General features: G+C 56.1%; 1 protein-coding gene across 1 annotated transcript; it reads left to right on the top strand.

Moving 5' to 3' along the window:
* The first annotated feature begins 434 nt into the window (after positions 1–434).
* PGLYRP2 (peptidoglycan recognition protein 2) lies at positions 435–17,061 on the top strand. The gene is made up of 6 exons (XM_054012669.1): positions 435–787; positions 6,725–6,852; positions 9,330–10,244; positions 11,643–11,853; positions 15,976–16,270; positions 16,821–17,061. Exons 2-6 carry the CDS (start codon positions 6,783–6,785, stop codon positions 16,821–16,823), a joined length of 1,494 nt encoding a protein of 497 aa, XP_053868644.1. The 5' UTR covers positions 435–787; positions 6,725–6,782; the 3' UTR covers positions 16,824–17,061.
* Positions 17,062–18,673: the final 1,612 nt, after the last annotated feature.

Genomic DNA, 18,673 nt, shown 5'->3' with positions numbered 1-18,673 from the left:
TCTACCGCATGAGCTAAAAGCCACCTGGCTGTTAGTTAAAGCAGTAGAGCAGACTCATTAAGCTCTCTCTTTAAGTGGTCTCGGTGCCACTCGATGGGACAGACCACCACACCCAGGAGGTGTGTGGGTTACACACACACCTACACACCCCTGCATGTGAACACACACCCGCATACATTCATGCTTATACAAACATGCTCGTACACACAGTTGCCTGTGGTTGCCCACCTACGGACACACGCACAGGGGCATGCGCTGCTTTCACTTTAACTTGCTCTGCTGGAACAAACCAGCCAAGCAAAGCCGATTATCTCCAGAGCCCTGTGTGTGTCTGACGCTTCCTGCCTGGCCCTGGGCCTTTCACAGTCACAGGGAGAAGTGCCAGCCCCACGCCCAGGGCTGAGGTGATCGTCATTCCATGGGAGCAGGGCCAAGAGGGTTCTTACTACAGAGAGCAGCTTGAGTGCCCAGGGGAATTCCTGGGGCAGAGAGTGGGGCTAGTGGGTGCAGGGGAGCTCCCTGGACAGGTCAGGGAAGGCAGCAGTTCAGGAATCCCTGGGGAAGTCCTGACTGGGGCAGGGAGCTGGCTGAGATGATATTAGCTGTGCAGTGAACGGGAGACGCGCCGCTGCAGTGAAGTCATCGCAGATTTCTCATGCAGTCCCGGCTAATCACAGGATATATAAGAGCCACCGGAGCCTCCTACTGCCTGGGGCCTCCAGAGCAATCAGATTAACGGAGAGTATCCGGCTGCGGGGACAAGGGGCCCGTGGAAGCTCAGCACCAGGTAAGTGCTGTTCATTAGAAGGGGATGATGAAGGTTGGATCAAGTCTCCTTTCTTCTCCTGCCCATCTCAGACTCTTTTCTGGGAGCGAGTGGAGCTGGAGCAGTGATCCCTCCTGGAGGCTGGGCACCCAGGCCTGGGCAACGTGCCACACACAGGGGGTCTCCGTAGCTTGGTACAATGCCAGGACCTTCCCATGCCCATAACACCTCAGCTCACCACTGGACAGAGTGCTCCCCTCCCCACAGCACGGTTTGGTTAGGATGGGCGCCTGCCGCAGTCCTGAGCTTTCAGCTTTTCTCTGTCACGGTGGCCTGGGGTGACCCACTCCCCCATGTCTACCTCAGCTCCCCCATCTGGGCAATGCAGACCAACAAGGAGGATCTTCTCCCTGGGCCATGCGGATTCCTTGGCTAATCCTCATGTGGTGCCGTGACCATGCCAGGAGCTATGTGTATGCTAAGAATCGTCACTGCCCAGGAGAGCTGAGCTCCATTCCTGGCTCTGCCACCAACTCCTTGGGTAGCCTGGACTGAGTCATTTCCCCTCTCTGGGCTCAGCTGCCCCCCGCCCCGACCTGTTACTGGTAGGTGCCGGTACTGACCCAGGCCGCCGAGCACCATGGAGCAAAGAGACCAATTTTATCAGTAAATCAGATCCCCTGGCCGCCCACTGCCTGGGTCACCTCTTCCCTCAGGTGACACGAGTCATTGCTGACCCCGGGGGGCAGCCACACAAGCCATGTGGATGGGCAGCTCCCAGGAATCTTGCCTGGGTCTTTTTTCCCCTAGTGCCTGCTTTACCCTCAGGGTCCATCCACGCAGAAGTTTCCGCCCAAGCTAATGCACTAACAGCAGCAGTGTGGCTGTGGCAACACACACACACACACACACACCTACCTACCTACCTCTTTGGCAAGTCATTGGTTTCTCTTCCCCAGGCAGGGAGGACGAACCCGTCTGACCAGGCTGGGTTGATCCGGGGCTAAGGGTGCTGGGTGACAGAGGTGGGCGGTGGCTGCGGGGTGGGACTGTCACTTCCCCCTCTGCCCATCCAACAGGATCACAGCAAACAAAACCAGCTCAACCCGCAGGGGAAGAGTTCAGTCCAGGGCCTGGTGCATTCTGGGAGAAGGGACAGTAGAGAGAAAGGGCAGCTCTGAACACTGCACACAACGGCCTGCCCTGACCTGAAACCCCTGCTATCCCAGCCCTGAGCATCCCAGTCACCCCTCTGCCGGTGCCCCTCAATCCCACCCACAGCCCCTGCTATCCCAGCCCTGCCTCCCAGCTCTTCTAGTGCCCCTCACACCCGACCTGCAGCCCCTGCTATCCCAGCCCTGCCCCCCAGCTCTTCTAGTGCCCCTCACACCCGACCCGCAGCCCCTGCTATCCCAGCCCTGCCCCCCAGCTCTTCTAGTGCCCCTCACACCGATCCGCAGCCCCTGCTATCCCAGCCCTGAGCATCCCAGTCACCCCTCTGCCGGGGCCCCTCAATCCCACCCACAGCCCCTGCTATCCCAGCCCTGCCCCCCAGCTCTTCTAGTGCCCCTCACACCCGACCTGCAGCCCCTGCTATCCCAGCCCTGCCCCCCAGCTCTTCTAGTGCCCCTCACACCCGACCCGCAGCCCCTGCTATTCCAGCCCTGAGCACCCCAGTCACATCTCTGCTGGTGCCCCTCACTCCCGACCCGCAGCCCCCAGCTCTCTCATCCCTGTCCTGTTTTCCTCCCTCCCACCTCTGCCCCTGCTGTGCTACGGCTCCAGCGGCACAGTTTGGCCCTGCTCATTTCCCTTCAGGAGCTGCCATACCAGTACACAGAGCCTGGCGCGTGGTGAATGGGAAAGCGCCCACCTAGCCCACCGAAAACTCAGCACGTCCTTCCAGCACAGCAAAGAGTCGTCGGGGCAAAAGGTGCAGGGGAACAGACCAGGGCAGGGTTCCTCCTGGGTGGGGTCTGCTGCTCCCACCCGCCGAGGCCCCCATGGCAAATGTTGCCCCTTGCCCATCCCCTCACAACCACTGGGGGCCAAGTGCTCAGAGCAGGAAATCGGGGTGAGCCCAGGACAAGGACGATGGGATTGTCCCAGGCCAGGAGGTTCAGCTGGAGTTCAAGGAGTTCTACACCGGAGGGTGTGGGTGCGGGCTGTCTTGATCAGTCTGTACGCACCGACCTGGGCAGCAGTGATTTATCCCTGGGCCCGTCAGTCCTGCCAAGAGGGGTCTAGCAGCAGCCAGAGGCTGGGCTTGGAAGCTAGACAGACCCAGACTGGAAATAAGATGCAAATTACTAACATTGGCACAGCCTAGCCGAGCCACAGGGACTCCCCAGCACCAGGGATTTTCAATCCAGCCTGGCTGATTTCCGAAGATCTGCTCTAGTCCCAGCTGGAATTGTCTGGGGAAAGGTCTCCGGCCTGTGCCGGGGGAAGGGGCAGGCTAGAGGATCTCCGCAGCCCCCCTCCACTGTGAGTGTCCCTGACTGTGCTCTGGAAATCCGCAGCACCTGCCTTCCCTTCGCGAGGGCCTGGTCACTCTCTTCCCCCTTCCCCGCCATCCGGCATTCCAGCACCATGCCAGGGTCAGTGCTGGGAGCCCCGCCAGCAATGAGCCGTTCGTACCAGGCCAGAGCTCTCCTCAGGAGCCCCTTAGCCACCGAGATCCAGGGCTGACTCCCCAGGGAGCCACCCAGCCCCAGAGCCCACACTTCCCATCTGGAGCCTACAGCCCAAGCTCCCGCCCCTGCCAGGGCCGGCTCCAGGCACCAGCTGAGCAAGCTGGTGCTTGGGGCGGCAGATTGTTGCAGGCGGCATTCTGCCCAACCCTAGGGCGGCACGGCCGCTTTTGTTGTTGTTGTTGTTCTTGTTCCGCTCTGGCCGCCCTGTAGGGGGCGGCGGTGCGGAGAACCAGAGCGCCCTGCAGGGCAGTCCTCTTCCTTCCCTGCCCGCCGACCGGAGCGGAGCCCTCACGGCAGGAGGCGGCGCAGCGGGAGGGGCCGCGTGGCAGCGCCGCTGCTGTAGCCCTGGCCGCCCCCTTCTCTCTCTCTCCCGCCCGCTCCCTCCCCCTCCCCCCCAGCCGGTCCCCCTGCACCCGTGCTCCGGCCATGCCACAGGTTTTGAGGTTTTTTTTGCTTTGCCGTTCTGGCCGCCCCGTTTTTTTTTTATTTTTGTTTTGCTTGGGGTGGCCAAAAAGCCAGAGCCGGCCCTGTCCCCTGCAGTGAGTGGGGGCTCAGCCCCTCATGGAGACATGTCTACACTAGGTGTGAGCTGTCTCCTCTGGCTCCAAGGGCGCAGGAAACCCACCCGAGCCCGCTGACCGCCGACCCTGGCAGCAGTGCACAGATGGGCACATGGCCAAGGCTTATGCAGGGAGACCTGGTGAGCTGCAGAGCCATTGGCAGCCCAGCCCTGCTGTGCCCGCTGCCCGCATGGGTGAGAAGTACATTTGGGACCTGCTTCATGGGTGCCACCCAGGGCACAAGCTGGGGCAGCATCCCCATCTCTTGGTGTAGCCTTTCCAGGGGTCCCAGCTGCCCCTAACTGGCCCTCGTCTGTTTGCTTTCAATCAGATCTGTTCATGAACTCTCCCCTTGAATTGCGTCTATCACTCCTTCAACCTCCAGGGCTTGCAGTCCCTATCTGTCACACACACATGCACACATGAACATACGCATGCACACACACACCCCCCACAGGCTCGCACGTGCACTTGTGCATGCTCACGCACATACACGTGCACAGGCACACATGCACACACACACACACACACCCCTTTCTGTTTCTCTCCCCCCCTCTGTTCTTGCCGGTTTAGAGCAGGTTTGGGTTTCTCTCTTGGTCACACCTGTGGGTGCCTGTCTCCATGGCTGGCAGGTCAGACAGTTGTCCTGGGTTTGATCAGCCTGCTCACCTGCACACAGGGGGACTCTCCTCACCCATCTGCCTGTGCTCTGTGGGGTTTGTAAATCCCAAACAGCCAGGTTCTCCCTCTCCACCCACCACGTCCTCTGTGGGCCACACCAGGGTTGAACTGGGGCACCAGAACTGAAAGCAGAGCTGCTCTGACTGGAGCTCATGAGCCAGGGGTCCCTGGCTGGGGCTGGACAGCACCTGCCCCCACCCCCTGCCATGGCTACTTGGTGGCCAGGGGTAGATATTTCCCTGAAGCCCCAGGTAAGATGCTCCATCTTGCTCTGGCTTGCCTGCATTCTTCGCTCTGCAGAGACCAAGAGTCACCACCCTGAGGTGACACAGGTTCAGCTGGGTACTTCCCCCTCTGGCCTCCTGCCAATCCCCTGTGGGTACTCACTGCATCCGATGGTGCCCTCCTGCCTCCTGAGTTACTCCGGGTGTGCAGGCAGCAGGCCTGGGGCCTCCAGAGCAACAGGAAGTGATGGGATGGGAAGGGGCAGGGAGCCCGGTGGAAGAGGGACAGGAGGGGACAGGGCAGGCTATGGCAGAGGGATGGGGGGGAGGGGCAGGAAGCATTGGGGCAGGGGGACAGGAAGGGGCAGGGAGCCCTGGGGCAGAGGGACAGGAGGGGGCAGGGAGCCCTGGGGCAGAGGGACAGGAGGGCTGGGGTGGGCTAGGGCAGAAGGGACACTCTGGGGCACATGACTTATGAGGCGAGGCTGAGGGAATTGGGCTTATTTAGTCTGCAGAAGAGAAGAATGAGGGGGGATTTGATAGCTGCTTTCAACTACCTGAAGGGGGGTTCCAAAGAGGATGGAGCTCGGCTGTTCTCAGTGGTGGCAGATGACAGAACAAGGAGCAATGGTCTCAAGTTGCAGTGGGGGAGGTCTAGGTTGGATATTAGGAAACACTATTTCCCTAGGAGGGTGGTGAAGCACTGGAATGGGTTACCTAGGGAAGTGGTGGAATCTCCTTCCTTAGAGATTTTTAAGGCCCGGCTTGACAAAGCCCTGGCTGGGATGATTTAGTTGCTGTTGGTCCTGCTTTGAGCAGGGGGTTGGACTAGATGGCCTCCTGAGGTCTCTTCCAACCCTGATCTTCTATGATTCTATGACAGAAGGGGCAGGGAGCCCTGGGGCAGATGGACAGGAGGGGGCAGGGAGGGGTGGGGTGGAAGGACAGGAAGGGGCAGGGAGGGATGGGGCAGAGGGACAGGAGGGGGTAGGGAGGGGTGGGGTGGAAGGACAAGAGGGGGTAGGGAAGGGTGGGGTGGAAGGACAGGAGGGGATAGGGAGCACTGGGGCAGAGGTAAGGGGGGTAGGGTTCCCTGGGGGTGGAGGGACAGGATGGGGCAGGGAGCCCTGGGATGGAGGCAGGAGCGGCACCAGGGTTTTTGCCACCCTAGGCGGCAGCGCTCCTCCTCTGAGCATTCGGTGGCGGGGGTCCTTCTACTCCGCGTCTTCGGGGCACTTCGGCGGCGGGTCCCAGCGCGAGTGAAGGACCCACTGCCGAATTTCCGCCAAAGACCCGGAGCAGAAGGACCCCCCCGCTGCCGAATTTCCCCCGAGGATAGCAAAATGCCGCCCCCAAATTCTGCCGCCCTAGGCAATCGCCTAGTGGAAGCCCCGGCCCTGGGTGGAGGGATGGACTGGGGGGTTGCCAGGGAGATGGGGCAGTGCACTCTGGACAGGATGAGCAAGTCTGTGGGCAGCCAGGAGGGGGCGCTGCAGTGACTTTGCTGCTCGCTGGCTGTGTTCTGGAGCCTGAGCCATCCCTCGGAGACATGCTCTGGGGCTAGGGGGATCTCTGTGTTTGCGGAAGGCTGTGGGGCTGCAGATTCTCACGTGGGGTCCGCGGCGAGGCTGGGCCATCCTGTCCCATGTGTCATTCACTCTCCAACCAGCCCCTGAGTGCTGAGGGGCAAGCTCAGCTCCAAGGTGAAGGGGCAAAGTCTGGGAGTGCACAGGGTGCAGCAGCCCTGGGGACGGAGACTTTGACACCCGTCTATTGATTTTTCCTCTGTCCCTGTAGGGAGCCGTGCGGCTCGCTCGGTCCTAAGACCAGGAGACTGGCGCTGCCCTTGGAGAAGATGGGCCAGACAAAGCTGTGGTTCCTCGCTGGGCTGCTGGGTCTCTGCACGTGGCCGGAGCCTGGCAAAGGTAGGCGCATAGCCAGAGCTGCTCTGCAGTGGGGAGACCTGTGTGGTTGCTAGAACAGCTCAGGTGAGGTGAGAAGCTGAAAGGGATGGGACTAAAACCACAGCTTTCCTTTCGGATACTAGCCCAGGTCACAGGGAAGAGATGGGGAATCTCATCCTGGTGGCTCTTTGCCTCCTGCCTTTCATTCAGCTCCCGCACTGGAGCCAGAGGGGTCGGTTTCATGCTAGCTTAGAGCTGCCCTGACGAATGCCACCAACCCCGAGGAGTGTTTGTGTGACTGGGGAGTGAAATTGCATCCGTCCTTTCCTGATCGTCCCTAGGGGCTCAGGGTGAGCGGGGGGGCTGGGGGCCAGCAGGTTCGGGGCCTAGGACAGGCTTCTAATCCACTTCTAGTCAATTTCTCTCCTAGGCTCTCATATACCCCCAGATCAATGTTTGGACTGGGAAGGCTGCAGGGGATCGCACAGCCACCCCCACACGGTCAGAAATCACGAGTCTGATCCCCTAAATCATGAGATTTAGAAGAAACAATACATTCCGAGTGCTGATTCTTTGTGTTCTGGTTTTGGAGCCATTGGGGTCACACTGGGGTCACCTCTGTTGGCAGGAGAGCTAGAAACTCACCTTTGTTTATAATGACAGCCGAGATTCTGGCCTAATCCCAGGACTGCAGAAGCTGGGTCTTTAAGTAAAAGTTCCGCTCTCAGCAGGCTCTCGGTAGGCCTCCAAGCATGGGAACGCTCGCTGGGGGATGTTTGATCAACGTGAAATCTAGTCAGTTTAAACCTAGTTTGTGAAGATCTAGCTACCTCGCTCGCTGAGGTACTTGGGAGCCCCGTTACCGGCGTGTCTGAGCACCACTCCATCTTTAACACATGAACGCTCACGCAACCTGGGGCAGAGCTATAGCGCAGTTTGAGAGATGGAAACTGAAGCGAAACAAGGGTACGTCTACACTGGGGCTGGAGAAGTAGACCTCCTGTTTTGCCCCAAAATACCCAACCAACCAGCAAGGGGAAAGTGACTGTATGGGGCACAGAGTGAAAGTGACTCGTTGCAACCTGCTGCCTAATGATCAAAGGACCTAGCTGGGAAAGAGAGGAAGTGTGGTGGGGGTGGCTGGGGTGGGATTTATTCCCTCCAGTCTCTCTGAGTGAGTGGGATCTCAGGGGTCACCTGGGACGATAGCAGGGGATGCCAGGCGTACAGGAGTGGGGGGTTCACATTGTCCTGTCTCTCTTAAGTGTTATGTTTCTTCAAACTATTTTACAAAACAACCCTAAATCTTCAGCCTCGGAGTTGGGCAGCGACAGTGTTTGTGCTCTCTACACAGCATTAGCAATACAGGGACCCCACATTGGCAGAGTGGGATCCCAAACAGCCATGTGTGTTAATGATGTACAAACACCCGGCCCAGCCACCTGTGTGCTGGGCTGCTTGGGCAGGGGTCTGGCTGGCTTCTGCAACAGAAAGATATAGGGATGCCACTCCAAACTATTAAAGGGACATTACCCAATTCCTGTACACTACATACTCTTCCTCCTTTAGTGTGAAAGGGAAGGCCAGAAAGAATTACCAATGTATTACTATCAGTAATACACTCCATGCTACAAATTCCTGCCAACTGCAAAGGAATCCAAATAACACTCCAGGTATTGTCTTCTAAGCCCCTGGGGAGGTACTCCAGCATCCTCGGTGCACTCCACATTGCCATCAGCAAGCTGAATCTGAAATCGTCTGCTGCTGCTCTTGTCATCTGGGGGCAGCATGTTTTGCCCTGACCAGCACATCTTCTGTGTGTGCCCCAATTTTCTTGCAATTCCAGCAGAGTGTGTCCTTGAGCCAATCACTTGTATTGCAAGACAGTTTGTGACAGCGAAAGCAAACAGCTTTCCAGTAGACTCTCTGAGTTGTGCTCTCTGCTTGACCCCCAGTGTATCTGTGGCACAGATCACTTGATGCTGTTGCAACTCTGTGGCATCTTTAGTAGCCACCTCCATTGATGCAGCAATTTCTTGGGCACACCCTACAGCCAAATCAGCCTGCCAATCTCCGGGTTTGGATTGCTTCACACACACTGATCAGTCCTGGGTTGCCTCATTTCAACTGTCTCTAAACTGGCAGCGCTCTGTTAATTTCCTTAATGCATGAGCTTTCCCTTTAGAGCATGCCAACCGGTCACATGGGGCAGTTGGAGCCCAACACGTTAGAGCAGTTCACACCCCTCAGTCCGGACCGCAGCGCCATGTGGACAAGCCCTCAGTCAACTGCCACAATAGCAACGGTTGTTCTGTGCTGTTCCAGTCCCTCAGGCCAGGTGTCCCAGAGCGCGACTGAGCTCCCAGACTAGCCTGTTTTCCCCGATAGCACCCATCCCTGGGAGTGCAAAACTTCCCGACTTGGGCTGCCCGTTGCTTAGCTTAGTGAGCAGTGCAGGAGCAGGGATCTGACAGCCTCTCCTGCTCCTCCCCTCCCAGGCTCCCTCCCGTTTCACATGAACTCCGTGATCCAAGTCGTAGAAGTGCTGGAATCTCACCACCTGGACGGACACCTCAACCTGACCGTGACGGAGCTCGCCCGGGGCCTGGGCTGCTGTGACAGCGAGTTCTACCAGCTCCTGCTGGGGGAGGCACCTGCCGTGCCCCCGGATCTGCCCTTCCTGAGCCAGGAGCAGAGATCCTTCCTCATGCGCGTCCTGAAGCACCAAGTCCAGGCGTCCTCGACTGAGCAGGGGGTGGTGTTGCTCCCTGATGGCACCACAGTGGCTGTAAGCCCCTTGGTGGCTGGGATTGAAGCAGGGCTGAAGGGGAGGCGGGAGATGCCGCTGCCCCCCGAGGCTTTGGAGCCTTTGCTAGTTACGACTGAGCCCTTGAACCAGACACATCCGGGGCTGCCCCTGACTATAGACGCCCTCTACGCAGTGACCATTGCCAAGGCATTGGGCGTGGCCTTTCTCCTGGCCCAGGCCAACGAGAGCCAGGTGCTCATGGGGCCGAATGGCTGCTGGGACAGCGTGTCCGAGCCCCAAAACTTCACCCTCCTGGGCCGCCCCTCAAACCTCACTGATGCCTTCATCAATGGGGCGCTGGACGGGGTGATCCTGGGGGCACACCTAGCAGGGCAAGGCATGCCCGTGGCCCCGCTGAGCACCCTGCTGAGAGAGTACTACGCTGGGGACGGCCTGGCCGGGGATGGCCAGGCCAGAAGCAACTTCAGGCGCCAGAACTTTGTGCAGCTCACGGAGGCCGGGCAGCTGGAGGAGCAGGTGGTGCGCTCCCTCCAGCTGCTCCGGGCGCTGCCCCGGATGGCGCCCCTGCTTAGCGGCGTTGGGGACAAGGACCTGCTGGCCGCTGCGAGCCGGGCAGTGCAGGAGTTCACGGAGGCCTACCTGGGTAGGTGCTTATTTCTCTCCCGTCACCAGCCAGGGACATGCTACACTAACAGGGCTACATGCTTCTAGAGATGAGCCCGGAGCAAACGCCACCCCCTGGCCCACGTGGGGCTTACAGCGCCACCTGCTGAATCCCAGCTCCCGGGCTGTGGGGAGTCCCATTCAAATCCAGACTCTGGAACCCCAGATCCACACTTTGGGATCTGCCCGTTGCAGGTCACGGTGCGGCTCAGGGGCTCGGGTCCGGTTCTGCCCGTTGCAGGTCACGGTGCGGCTCTGGGGCTCGGGTCCGGTTCTGCCCGTTGCAGGGAGATGGTGCGGCTCTGGGGCTCGGGTCCGGTTCTGCCCGTCGCAGGGAGACGGTGCAGCTCTGGAGCTCGGGTCCGGTTCTGCCCGTTGCAGGTCACGGGGAGGCTCTGGGTCTCGGGTCCGGTTCTGCCTGTTGCAGGGAGACGGTGCGGCTCTGGGGCTCGGATCCGGTTCTGCCCGTTGCAGGGAGACGGTGCGGCTCTGGGCCTCGGGTCTGGTTCTGCCCGTTGCAGGGAGACGGTGCGGCTCTGGACCTCGGGTCCGGTTCTGCTCATTGTAGGGAGATGGTGCGGCTCTGGGCCTCGGGTCCGGTTCTGCTCGTTGCAGGGAGATGGTGCGGCTCTGGGCCTCGGGTCCGGTTCTGCTCATTGTAGGGAGATGGTGCGGCTCTGGGCCTCGGGTCCGGTTCTGCTCGTTGCAGGGAGACGGTGCGGCTCTGGGGCTCGGGTCCAGTTCTGCCCGTTGCAGGTCACGGGGAGGCTCTGGGTCTTGGGTCCAGTTCTGCCCGTTGCAGGGAGACAGTGCGGCTCTGGGCCTTGGGTCCGGTTCTGCCCGTTGCAGGGAGACGGTGCGGTTCAGGTCCGGTTCTGTGTTTGGGCCCCTCTCTCATTCGAAACAGACCTGTTTGGGAGTGGTTTCCCCCCTTTGTTCCCTTCTTCTGAAGGGGGAGGGGAACCCGCCAATAAACGTTTGTTTTAAAGCATTTTGTTGAAAACTTGTGGAGGAAAAACCCCCAAACGGCTGGAAGGGCCTGAACATTTCTCATTTAGAAACTGCTGGTGGGACACATGTTCCAGGCAGCCTGGCTAGGCCTCCCCTCCTGGCAGTGTGTTCCCTACCTCGGCCCCACAGTGTCCAGGGGATGGTAGGGGGCAGCATTACACACCTGTATCATGGGGGAAACTGAGGCACATGGGGGTGGGGACTTGTGGGATACAGAGGGAACTGTGGTCAGACCCAGAGCTCCCAGCACTCAGCTATTCCCCTTGCTCTGGCAAATAGACTGCAATGCCAGGCAACTGTGTTGGCAGCATGAGGGGCTTGGGTTCAGGGGTCTGGGTCTCACCCTGCTGTGTGCGTTTACCTCCAGAATGCCCAGCCATCATCCCCCGCTGCATGTGGGGGGCCAGGCCCTACAAGGGGACTCCCACGCAGCTCAAGCTACCCCTGAGCTTCGTGTACATCCACCACACCAGCACACCCAGCCAGCCCTGCCGGACCTTCCCTGAGTGCGCCGCTGACATGAGGGCCATGCAGCGCTTCCACCAGGACGACCGTGGCTGGGACGACATCGGCTACAGGTGAGCAGGGGCATGGCCTTCCCAGAGTGCCCGTCAGGTGGTTTGAGACTGGGCAGCCCATGAGAAAGCCTAGGGGGAGGGGCCTTGCCGGCTGGAGCCTTGCATCCCTGAACCATAGCACTGATGATGTGCGGCGTCTACTGTGTCCTGGCTCTGCTCCAGGCCTCCCACCCAGCCCTGCAGCAGACCCTGGGCCAGCTTGAACCTTCACAGTCCTGGCTACAGTGCACACTGATCACTGGGGGCCTCAGCCCCGGGAAGTGCGGGCTGTGACTCCTTGACATAAAGGCAACTCTCCTTTGCCTGCTGGAGGAATAGGGGCTATGACACATAGGTGAGTCACTTTTATTCCACCCTGACAAGGGCAGTGGGTGCCATACCTCCCCAACTCACTTCTCCCTTCCCATTCCCTCCCTGGTTCTGAACGTCCTTCTCCCTAGTCTGGATGCCCGTCCCCACCTTAGAGCCACCCTCTGCTCCACAAAGGCCACTAGCCTCCTATGGCTCAAACACAGCCCCTCCCCCCCCCCCCCCCCATGAGAGCACAGGACAGGCCCTGAGGCAGGATTCTGACCCCAGCAGCTGCCCCCACCCCCCCACTGCAATATACAGTCTTGATGATTCGACAGGAGTAGCTTCCCCAAACTGAGGGAGAGGATGAGCCAAACTAATGGGGAGGAAATATTTGGACAGAAAAAAAAAATTTGAATGAAAATTGGGAGTTCTGTAAGAAGCATGAATCCACAATCCAGAAAGAGGGTGACTGAGGCTAAAAGCCCATCCTAGCAACAACTAGAAATAAAAAAGCAACATATAAAAAACAGAAAAAAGAAATAGACGGCAATCAATATAAATTAGAAATTATGAAAGGTAGGAAATTGATAGGGGAAGCTAAAGACACCAGAGAAAAATACATGGCTGGCAGGGCTAAGGACAATAAGGAGTTTTTAAACTATATTAGGAATAAAAAAAAATCCCAATAACATAGGCCCATCACTAGACAGGGATGGTAAAATTGTTCATAATGATGCAAATAAGGCAGAAGTGTTAAATAAATATTTCTGTCTGTATTTCGAAAGAAGCAGGATGATCTTGAATCACATGAGGATGATGAAGAAGGATTTTAGGCAACAGCTACTAGGGTAAACATTTTAAATTAAGCAACAGAGGGTCCTGTGGCACCTTTAAGACTAACAGAAGTATTGGGAGCATAAGCTTTCGTGGGTAAGAACCTCACTTCTTCAGATGCAAGTGAAGTTAAATTAATAGACCCTGATAATTTGCATCCAAGAATCCTAAAAGAGTTGGCTGAGGAGATCTCCAGCCCAATGATGTTCATATTTAATAAATTATGGGATATTGAGGAAATTCCAGAAGAGTGCTAATGTTGTGCCAATATTCAAAAAAGGGTAAACAGAGTGATCTGGGTAACTGTGGGCCTGTTAGCCCGACATCATCCTCAGGCAAACTAAGGGAAAACCTGATACAGGATTTATCTGATAAAGAATTAAACAATAGGAATATAATTAATGCCAGTCAACACAGTTATATCGAAAATAGGTCTTGTCAAACAAACGGATTTCATCTTCCAAGTTCAGTTGACAAAGGTAACTATGTAGATGTAATAGATTTTTGAAAGGCATTTTGCTTAGTACCACACGGCATTCTGATGACAAAATCAGCATTGTACACTGTCAATAGAGCACACGGTAAATGGACCAGGCACTGGCTAAATGACAGAGCTCAAAAACTAGTTGTTAATGGGGAATCATCATTAACTGGCAATGTCTCGAGGGGGCTTCACAGGGATTGGTTCTGGGCCTGGTGCTATTCAACGTTTTCATCAATGATCCGGAAGTAAATAAAAAATTGCTGCTGATAAAAGATTAGCAGGGTGGGAAATAATGATGAAGACAGAGCAGTCATACAGAACGATCTAGTTTGCTTGGAAACCTGGGTCCATTCAAAAAAATGCATTGGAATACAGTCGCATCACAGGTCTTCAGTCTAGTCCCAAGGTCACATCTACAGTGTGGGGGCCTGTATCCTGGAAAGCAGGGGCCAAAAAGCATTTTGGAGTCATAGGGGACAAACAACTCCACATGAGCTCCCCAGTGGAATGTTGTGGCACAAAAAATGGTGTGGATGCGACCCTTCGATGTGTAAACAGGGGAGCTGAGAGCAGGTGCGGAGGGCAGTTTTCCCTCTGTCTACAGCATTGGGGAGACCAACACTGTCATACAGCGCCCCCTTCAGGTGTCCATGGGTTTAAAAGGATGTGGGAAAATTGGAGAAGGTGCAGGAAAGTGCCATAGAAATGACATGCGGGCTGGAGAATGTGCCTGACAGCGAGACACTTGAAGAGCTCAATCGGTTTAGTTTATCACAAAGAAGATAGAGCAGTGACTTGCTGACGGTGTATGAGGTCCTGCCTGGGCAGAGAACACCGGGTACTGCCAGGCTGTAGCGGAGAATGGCACAATGAGACTGTCAAGGCTGCTTCCCCACTCTGAACTTTAGGGTACAAATGTGGGGCCTGCATGAAAACCTCTAAGCTTCTCTACCAGCTTAGATCTGGTCCACTGCCACCATTCCCAAGTGGATTCCCTTCCCTGGGAAGCCTTGAGAAACTCTTCACCAATTCTCCGGTGAATACAGATCCACAACCCCTTGGATCTTAAAGCAGGGAGAAATGAGCCATCCCCCCCCCTTCCTCCCACCAACTCCTGGTGAATACAGTTCCAACCCCTTTGGATCTTAAAACAAGGAGAAATTAACCATCCCCCCTCCTTCCTTCCACCAACTCCTGGTGAATACAGATCCAACCCCCTTGGATCTCAAAACAAGGAAAAAATCAATCAGGTTCTTAAAAAGAAGACTTTTAATTAAAGAAAAAAGGTAAAAATCATCTCTGTAAAATCAGGATGGAAAATAACTTTACAGGGTAATCAAACTTAAAGAGCCCAGAGGACCGCCCTCTAACCTCAGGTTCAAAGTACAGCAAACAGAGATAAACACTCTAGTAAAAGGTACATTTACAAGTTGAGAAAACAAAGTAAAACTAACACGCCTTGCCTGGCTGTTTACTTACAAGTTTGAAATAGGAGAGACTTGTTTAGAAAGATGTGGAGAACCTGGATTGATGTCTGGTCCCTCTCAGTCCCAAGAGCGAACGACTCCCAACCAAAGAGCACAAACAAAAGCCTTTCCCCCTCCCCAAGATTTGAAAGTATCTTGTCCCCTTATTGGTCCTTTGGGTCAGATGCCAGCCAGGTTACCTGAGCTTCTTAACCCTTTACAGGGAAAAGGATTTTGAAGTCTCTGGCCAGGAGGGATTTTATAGTACTGTACACAGGACAGCTGTTACCCTTCCCTTTATAGTTATGACAGAGACACAGTGGCTGGAAGCTAAAGCCAGATAAATTCAAACTAGAAATCAGGCACAAGTGTTTACCAGGGAGGGGGGATGAACCACTGGCACAAACTCCAGGGAAAGTGGTGGATTCTCCATCTCTTGATGGCTCCAAAGCCAGGCTGGGGGCCTGGCTGACAGATGCTTTAACCAAACACAAGTTACTGGGCTCCAGGCGGGAGTAAGTGGTGAAATTCTCTGGCCTGGCTTATACAGGTCCCCTACGGTCTTAAATGCTATGAATCCTGATGCCCCGAGGGCAGGGACATGCCCGGTTCAGGGCTCTGTCCCCAGGGACTGCCAAGCTCATGCAGACAGCCAGACCTGCTCTGGTCTCATGGGCACCACCCCAGAGACCCATTCAGTCCCAAGTGCCGGGAGAGCCCTGCTGAAGGGAATGATGTAGGTGACATTTGCAGGGCAGCAGGCCAGTGCCACCTGAAAAAAGGCCAGGAGGGAGCACAGCTTGGTAAAATGAATCCGTGCAAACCCCTATAAAGGCCTGGCTGCAAATTAAAGCTGCCTTCCTCTATCCCTGTGGGCACCCAGGAGGGCATGGGGAACCCCATCCACCCTCCCTGGGTTGGACTAGCACCCCTGTTTGGCAGCCAACCCACGTCTCTCTAGTGGGCTGAAAGCCCAGATCCAAACTGCAAGGGAAACGGGATCTGTCTCCTTCTCAGCTTCTGTCTGCTTTTGCCCTTTTGCAGCTTCGTGGTCGGATCAGACGGGTACATGTACCAGGGCCGGGGTTGGCACTGGGTTGGCGCTCACACCCGTGGCTACAACAGTAAAGGCTACGGCGTGAGTTTCATCGGGGACTACATGGATACGCTGCCGGAAGCATTTGCCCTCATGCTGGTGCGTGACAACTTCCTGCCGTGCGCGGTGAAGGGCGCCAAGCTCCAGGCCAACTACACAGTGCATGGGCACCGGCAGATGGTGCACACTGCATGCCCGGGAAACATACTCTACCGGGAGATCCAAACATGGCAGGGCTTCAAGGTGAGACCTCTCCTGCATGCGCCCCAGCACTCCCTCTCCACTAGGGGGCACTCTGCTAATGGGGCTGTGGGAGTGTGAAGATGCTTTGAAGGCTTCCAAGCCAGTGGCCCGTCTTGTCCTCCCTCCCCCCAGCAGCAAGGGCTCCCATCAGGGATTGCTCCCCTGCATCTACAGGGGAGTCCAGCCCCCAAAGTCATGAGACTGGCTCAGACAGCATGAGATGTCTCTAGCTGATCACTGCTGGGTTCTGGCTCCTCACCTTATGGTTCCTGAGCTGTTCGGGGTCACAGTTTCCAACTTTTCTCTCCAACCCCCAGGGCTTTCTACCTGGAAGCTGAGATTTGCTCATTGCCACCTGACCCTGGGGATGGTGAAATGGCATGCTCCGGCTGCCCTGGGCAGTTCCGGGGAGCGGGCTCTTTTGGCCTTGTTCATGCCCTGGGCAGGGTCTCCGGAGCTCAGTGTGTTGGGGTGTGGGAGGCTACAAGGAATCGGGCATTTCCTGGACACTCTGGGGTCAAACCCATGTTTTCTCTCTTTGCTTTTGCAGTGAGAACTCCTGGCCATGGGTCGTGTTCCAGGTAATGACCCAGTTCAGGACACATCCCACCAGGACCAGGACCATGCCTTCAGACTGCCCAGGGAGCAGGCTGCAGTGGCCTGTTCCCAGGAGGGTGGCTCAGTGGAGGCTATTCTGTCAGGGGGGCTTCGCTAGCCCCAGTAGTTACAATGTGCTGCTCTGCTCCTGTACTGAAAATCCCCCTCCAATAAAGCTGGTCATGGGAACATGATTCAGTGTCACTCCAGCCTGGCTTCCATTTGAGAGTCCCAACACCATCACCCAGCTGAGCAGAGCAAAGTGCTCCTCAAGGGCCCCCTCATTACCCTCCCATCCCCACTGTGACTGAGGCAGGGAAACTGAGGGACAGAGGGGGGATGTGACTTGCCTATGGTCACCCATCCGGGCAGGGTGGATTAAATAATGAACTGAACCCAGAAATCCTGGCTCAGACTCTTGTCCCCAGCCCTTCAGGATTGCAATCCCTCAGACAGGAGACTCGATAGTCTCTTGGTCACTGGCTTGAATGTGACCCCAGTTCAGCAGGCACCAGGAACCATGACAATCTTATGCCAAGTCACTGGCTGGGATGACGTGTGCCATTCCCCATCAGGATTGTTAAGTGCTCATCTCCCCGACAGGCCAGGTTGATGGCTTTTTCCCCTTATACATAAATATATTTCCAGTGTTTGTGGCACTGTCAGGACAGCAAGGTGGGGAGGTGGCATGTCACAAAGAGAATAAGAGGGGGGCCCTCCTCTGGCAAGGAGCAGTGGGTGTGCAACATGTGAGCGTGTGCATGTGTTTTCAGTGTGCAGTGTGTGTACCTGTGCACACAGGTTTTCATTGTGTTGTGTGTGTGCGTGCATGTGTATGTATGTGTGCTTCTTTGACATCTTGCTCAGGTCACCCAGAGCTGCAAGCCACGGTGTTACCATGCTGCTAAGCTGTGGGTCATACCAGCCTGTCGGCCTTGCTAGCAAACGCTCCAGGGCTCTGCCAGTCCAAGCCTTGCCTTGCAGGTACCAGTCATGTTCCCCAGAGATGGCTCCCTGCAGTGTGCAGTGCCTCTCACTGTGACACTCACAGAAGTTGTTACATTCGCTACCTCCACAGAGCCCACGCCAGCCAGTCAGGTTAGCTGAAGACTCACACTTCGCTTTAATGCACAGCACTGAGATGGTTTGTAATAAAACAGGAATTAATTTATGACCAAAGAACAGAGGCTTAAGTGATTTCAAGTCAGACTGAAAGTGACAGGAAAGGTTACAAACCAAACATGCTGTGTAGTGCCTAAAACTTAACTTCAGCAAGTTATGCTCTGTCTAAACAACTTTCTCACCTCAAGTCAGTTCCCAGGGATGTCAGCCCCTCAGCTGACGGATCCACCTGTCTCAGATTTCAAGAGCTCTGGCTGGATGCCCAAATGACTTTCTGTTCCTGCTTCTATTTCCCAAAGGCTGTTGTCTCTGTTCCAAGAGCCAGGAGGGCTTCCCGGGATGCAGCCTCCTCCCCATCATGACTGTTAAGTGCTCATCTCCCCGACTGGCTAGGGTGATGGCTTTTTTACCTTATATGTAAATGTATTTCCATTGTTTCTGGCCTTCCCTTGCTCAGCCTACACTGAAGCCCAAGCCAAGAGGTGAAGCACCCTTCCTTTGGCTAGGACAGGCTGGGCTGCTTGCCAAACACATTTTCAGAACATATTTTCGGCACCATCTGTATTTCTTCATACACGGCCCATACACATATCACACAATGACATTACTGCCAGCATGTCTCTGGTTTGCATATGACTCCTCACATGGCACCTTTCAGGTGCAGGTTATGCTAACAGTGTGTTG

The sequence above is a fragment of the Malaclemys terrapin genome, chromosome 23 (assembly GCF_027887155.1).
Source record: "Malaclemys terrapin pileata isolate rMalTer1 chromosome 23, rMalTer1.hap1, whole genome shotgun sequence".
Taxonomy (NCBI): domain Eukaryota; kingdom Metazoa; phylum Chordata; order Testudines; family Emydidae; genus Malaclemys; species Malaclemys terrapin.
Note: the sequence above shows the minus strand (reverse complement) of the source record. Positions and strands in the feature narration are given on the sequence as shown.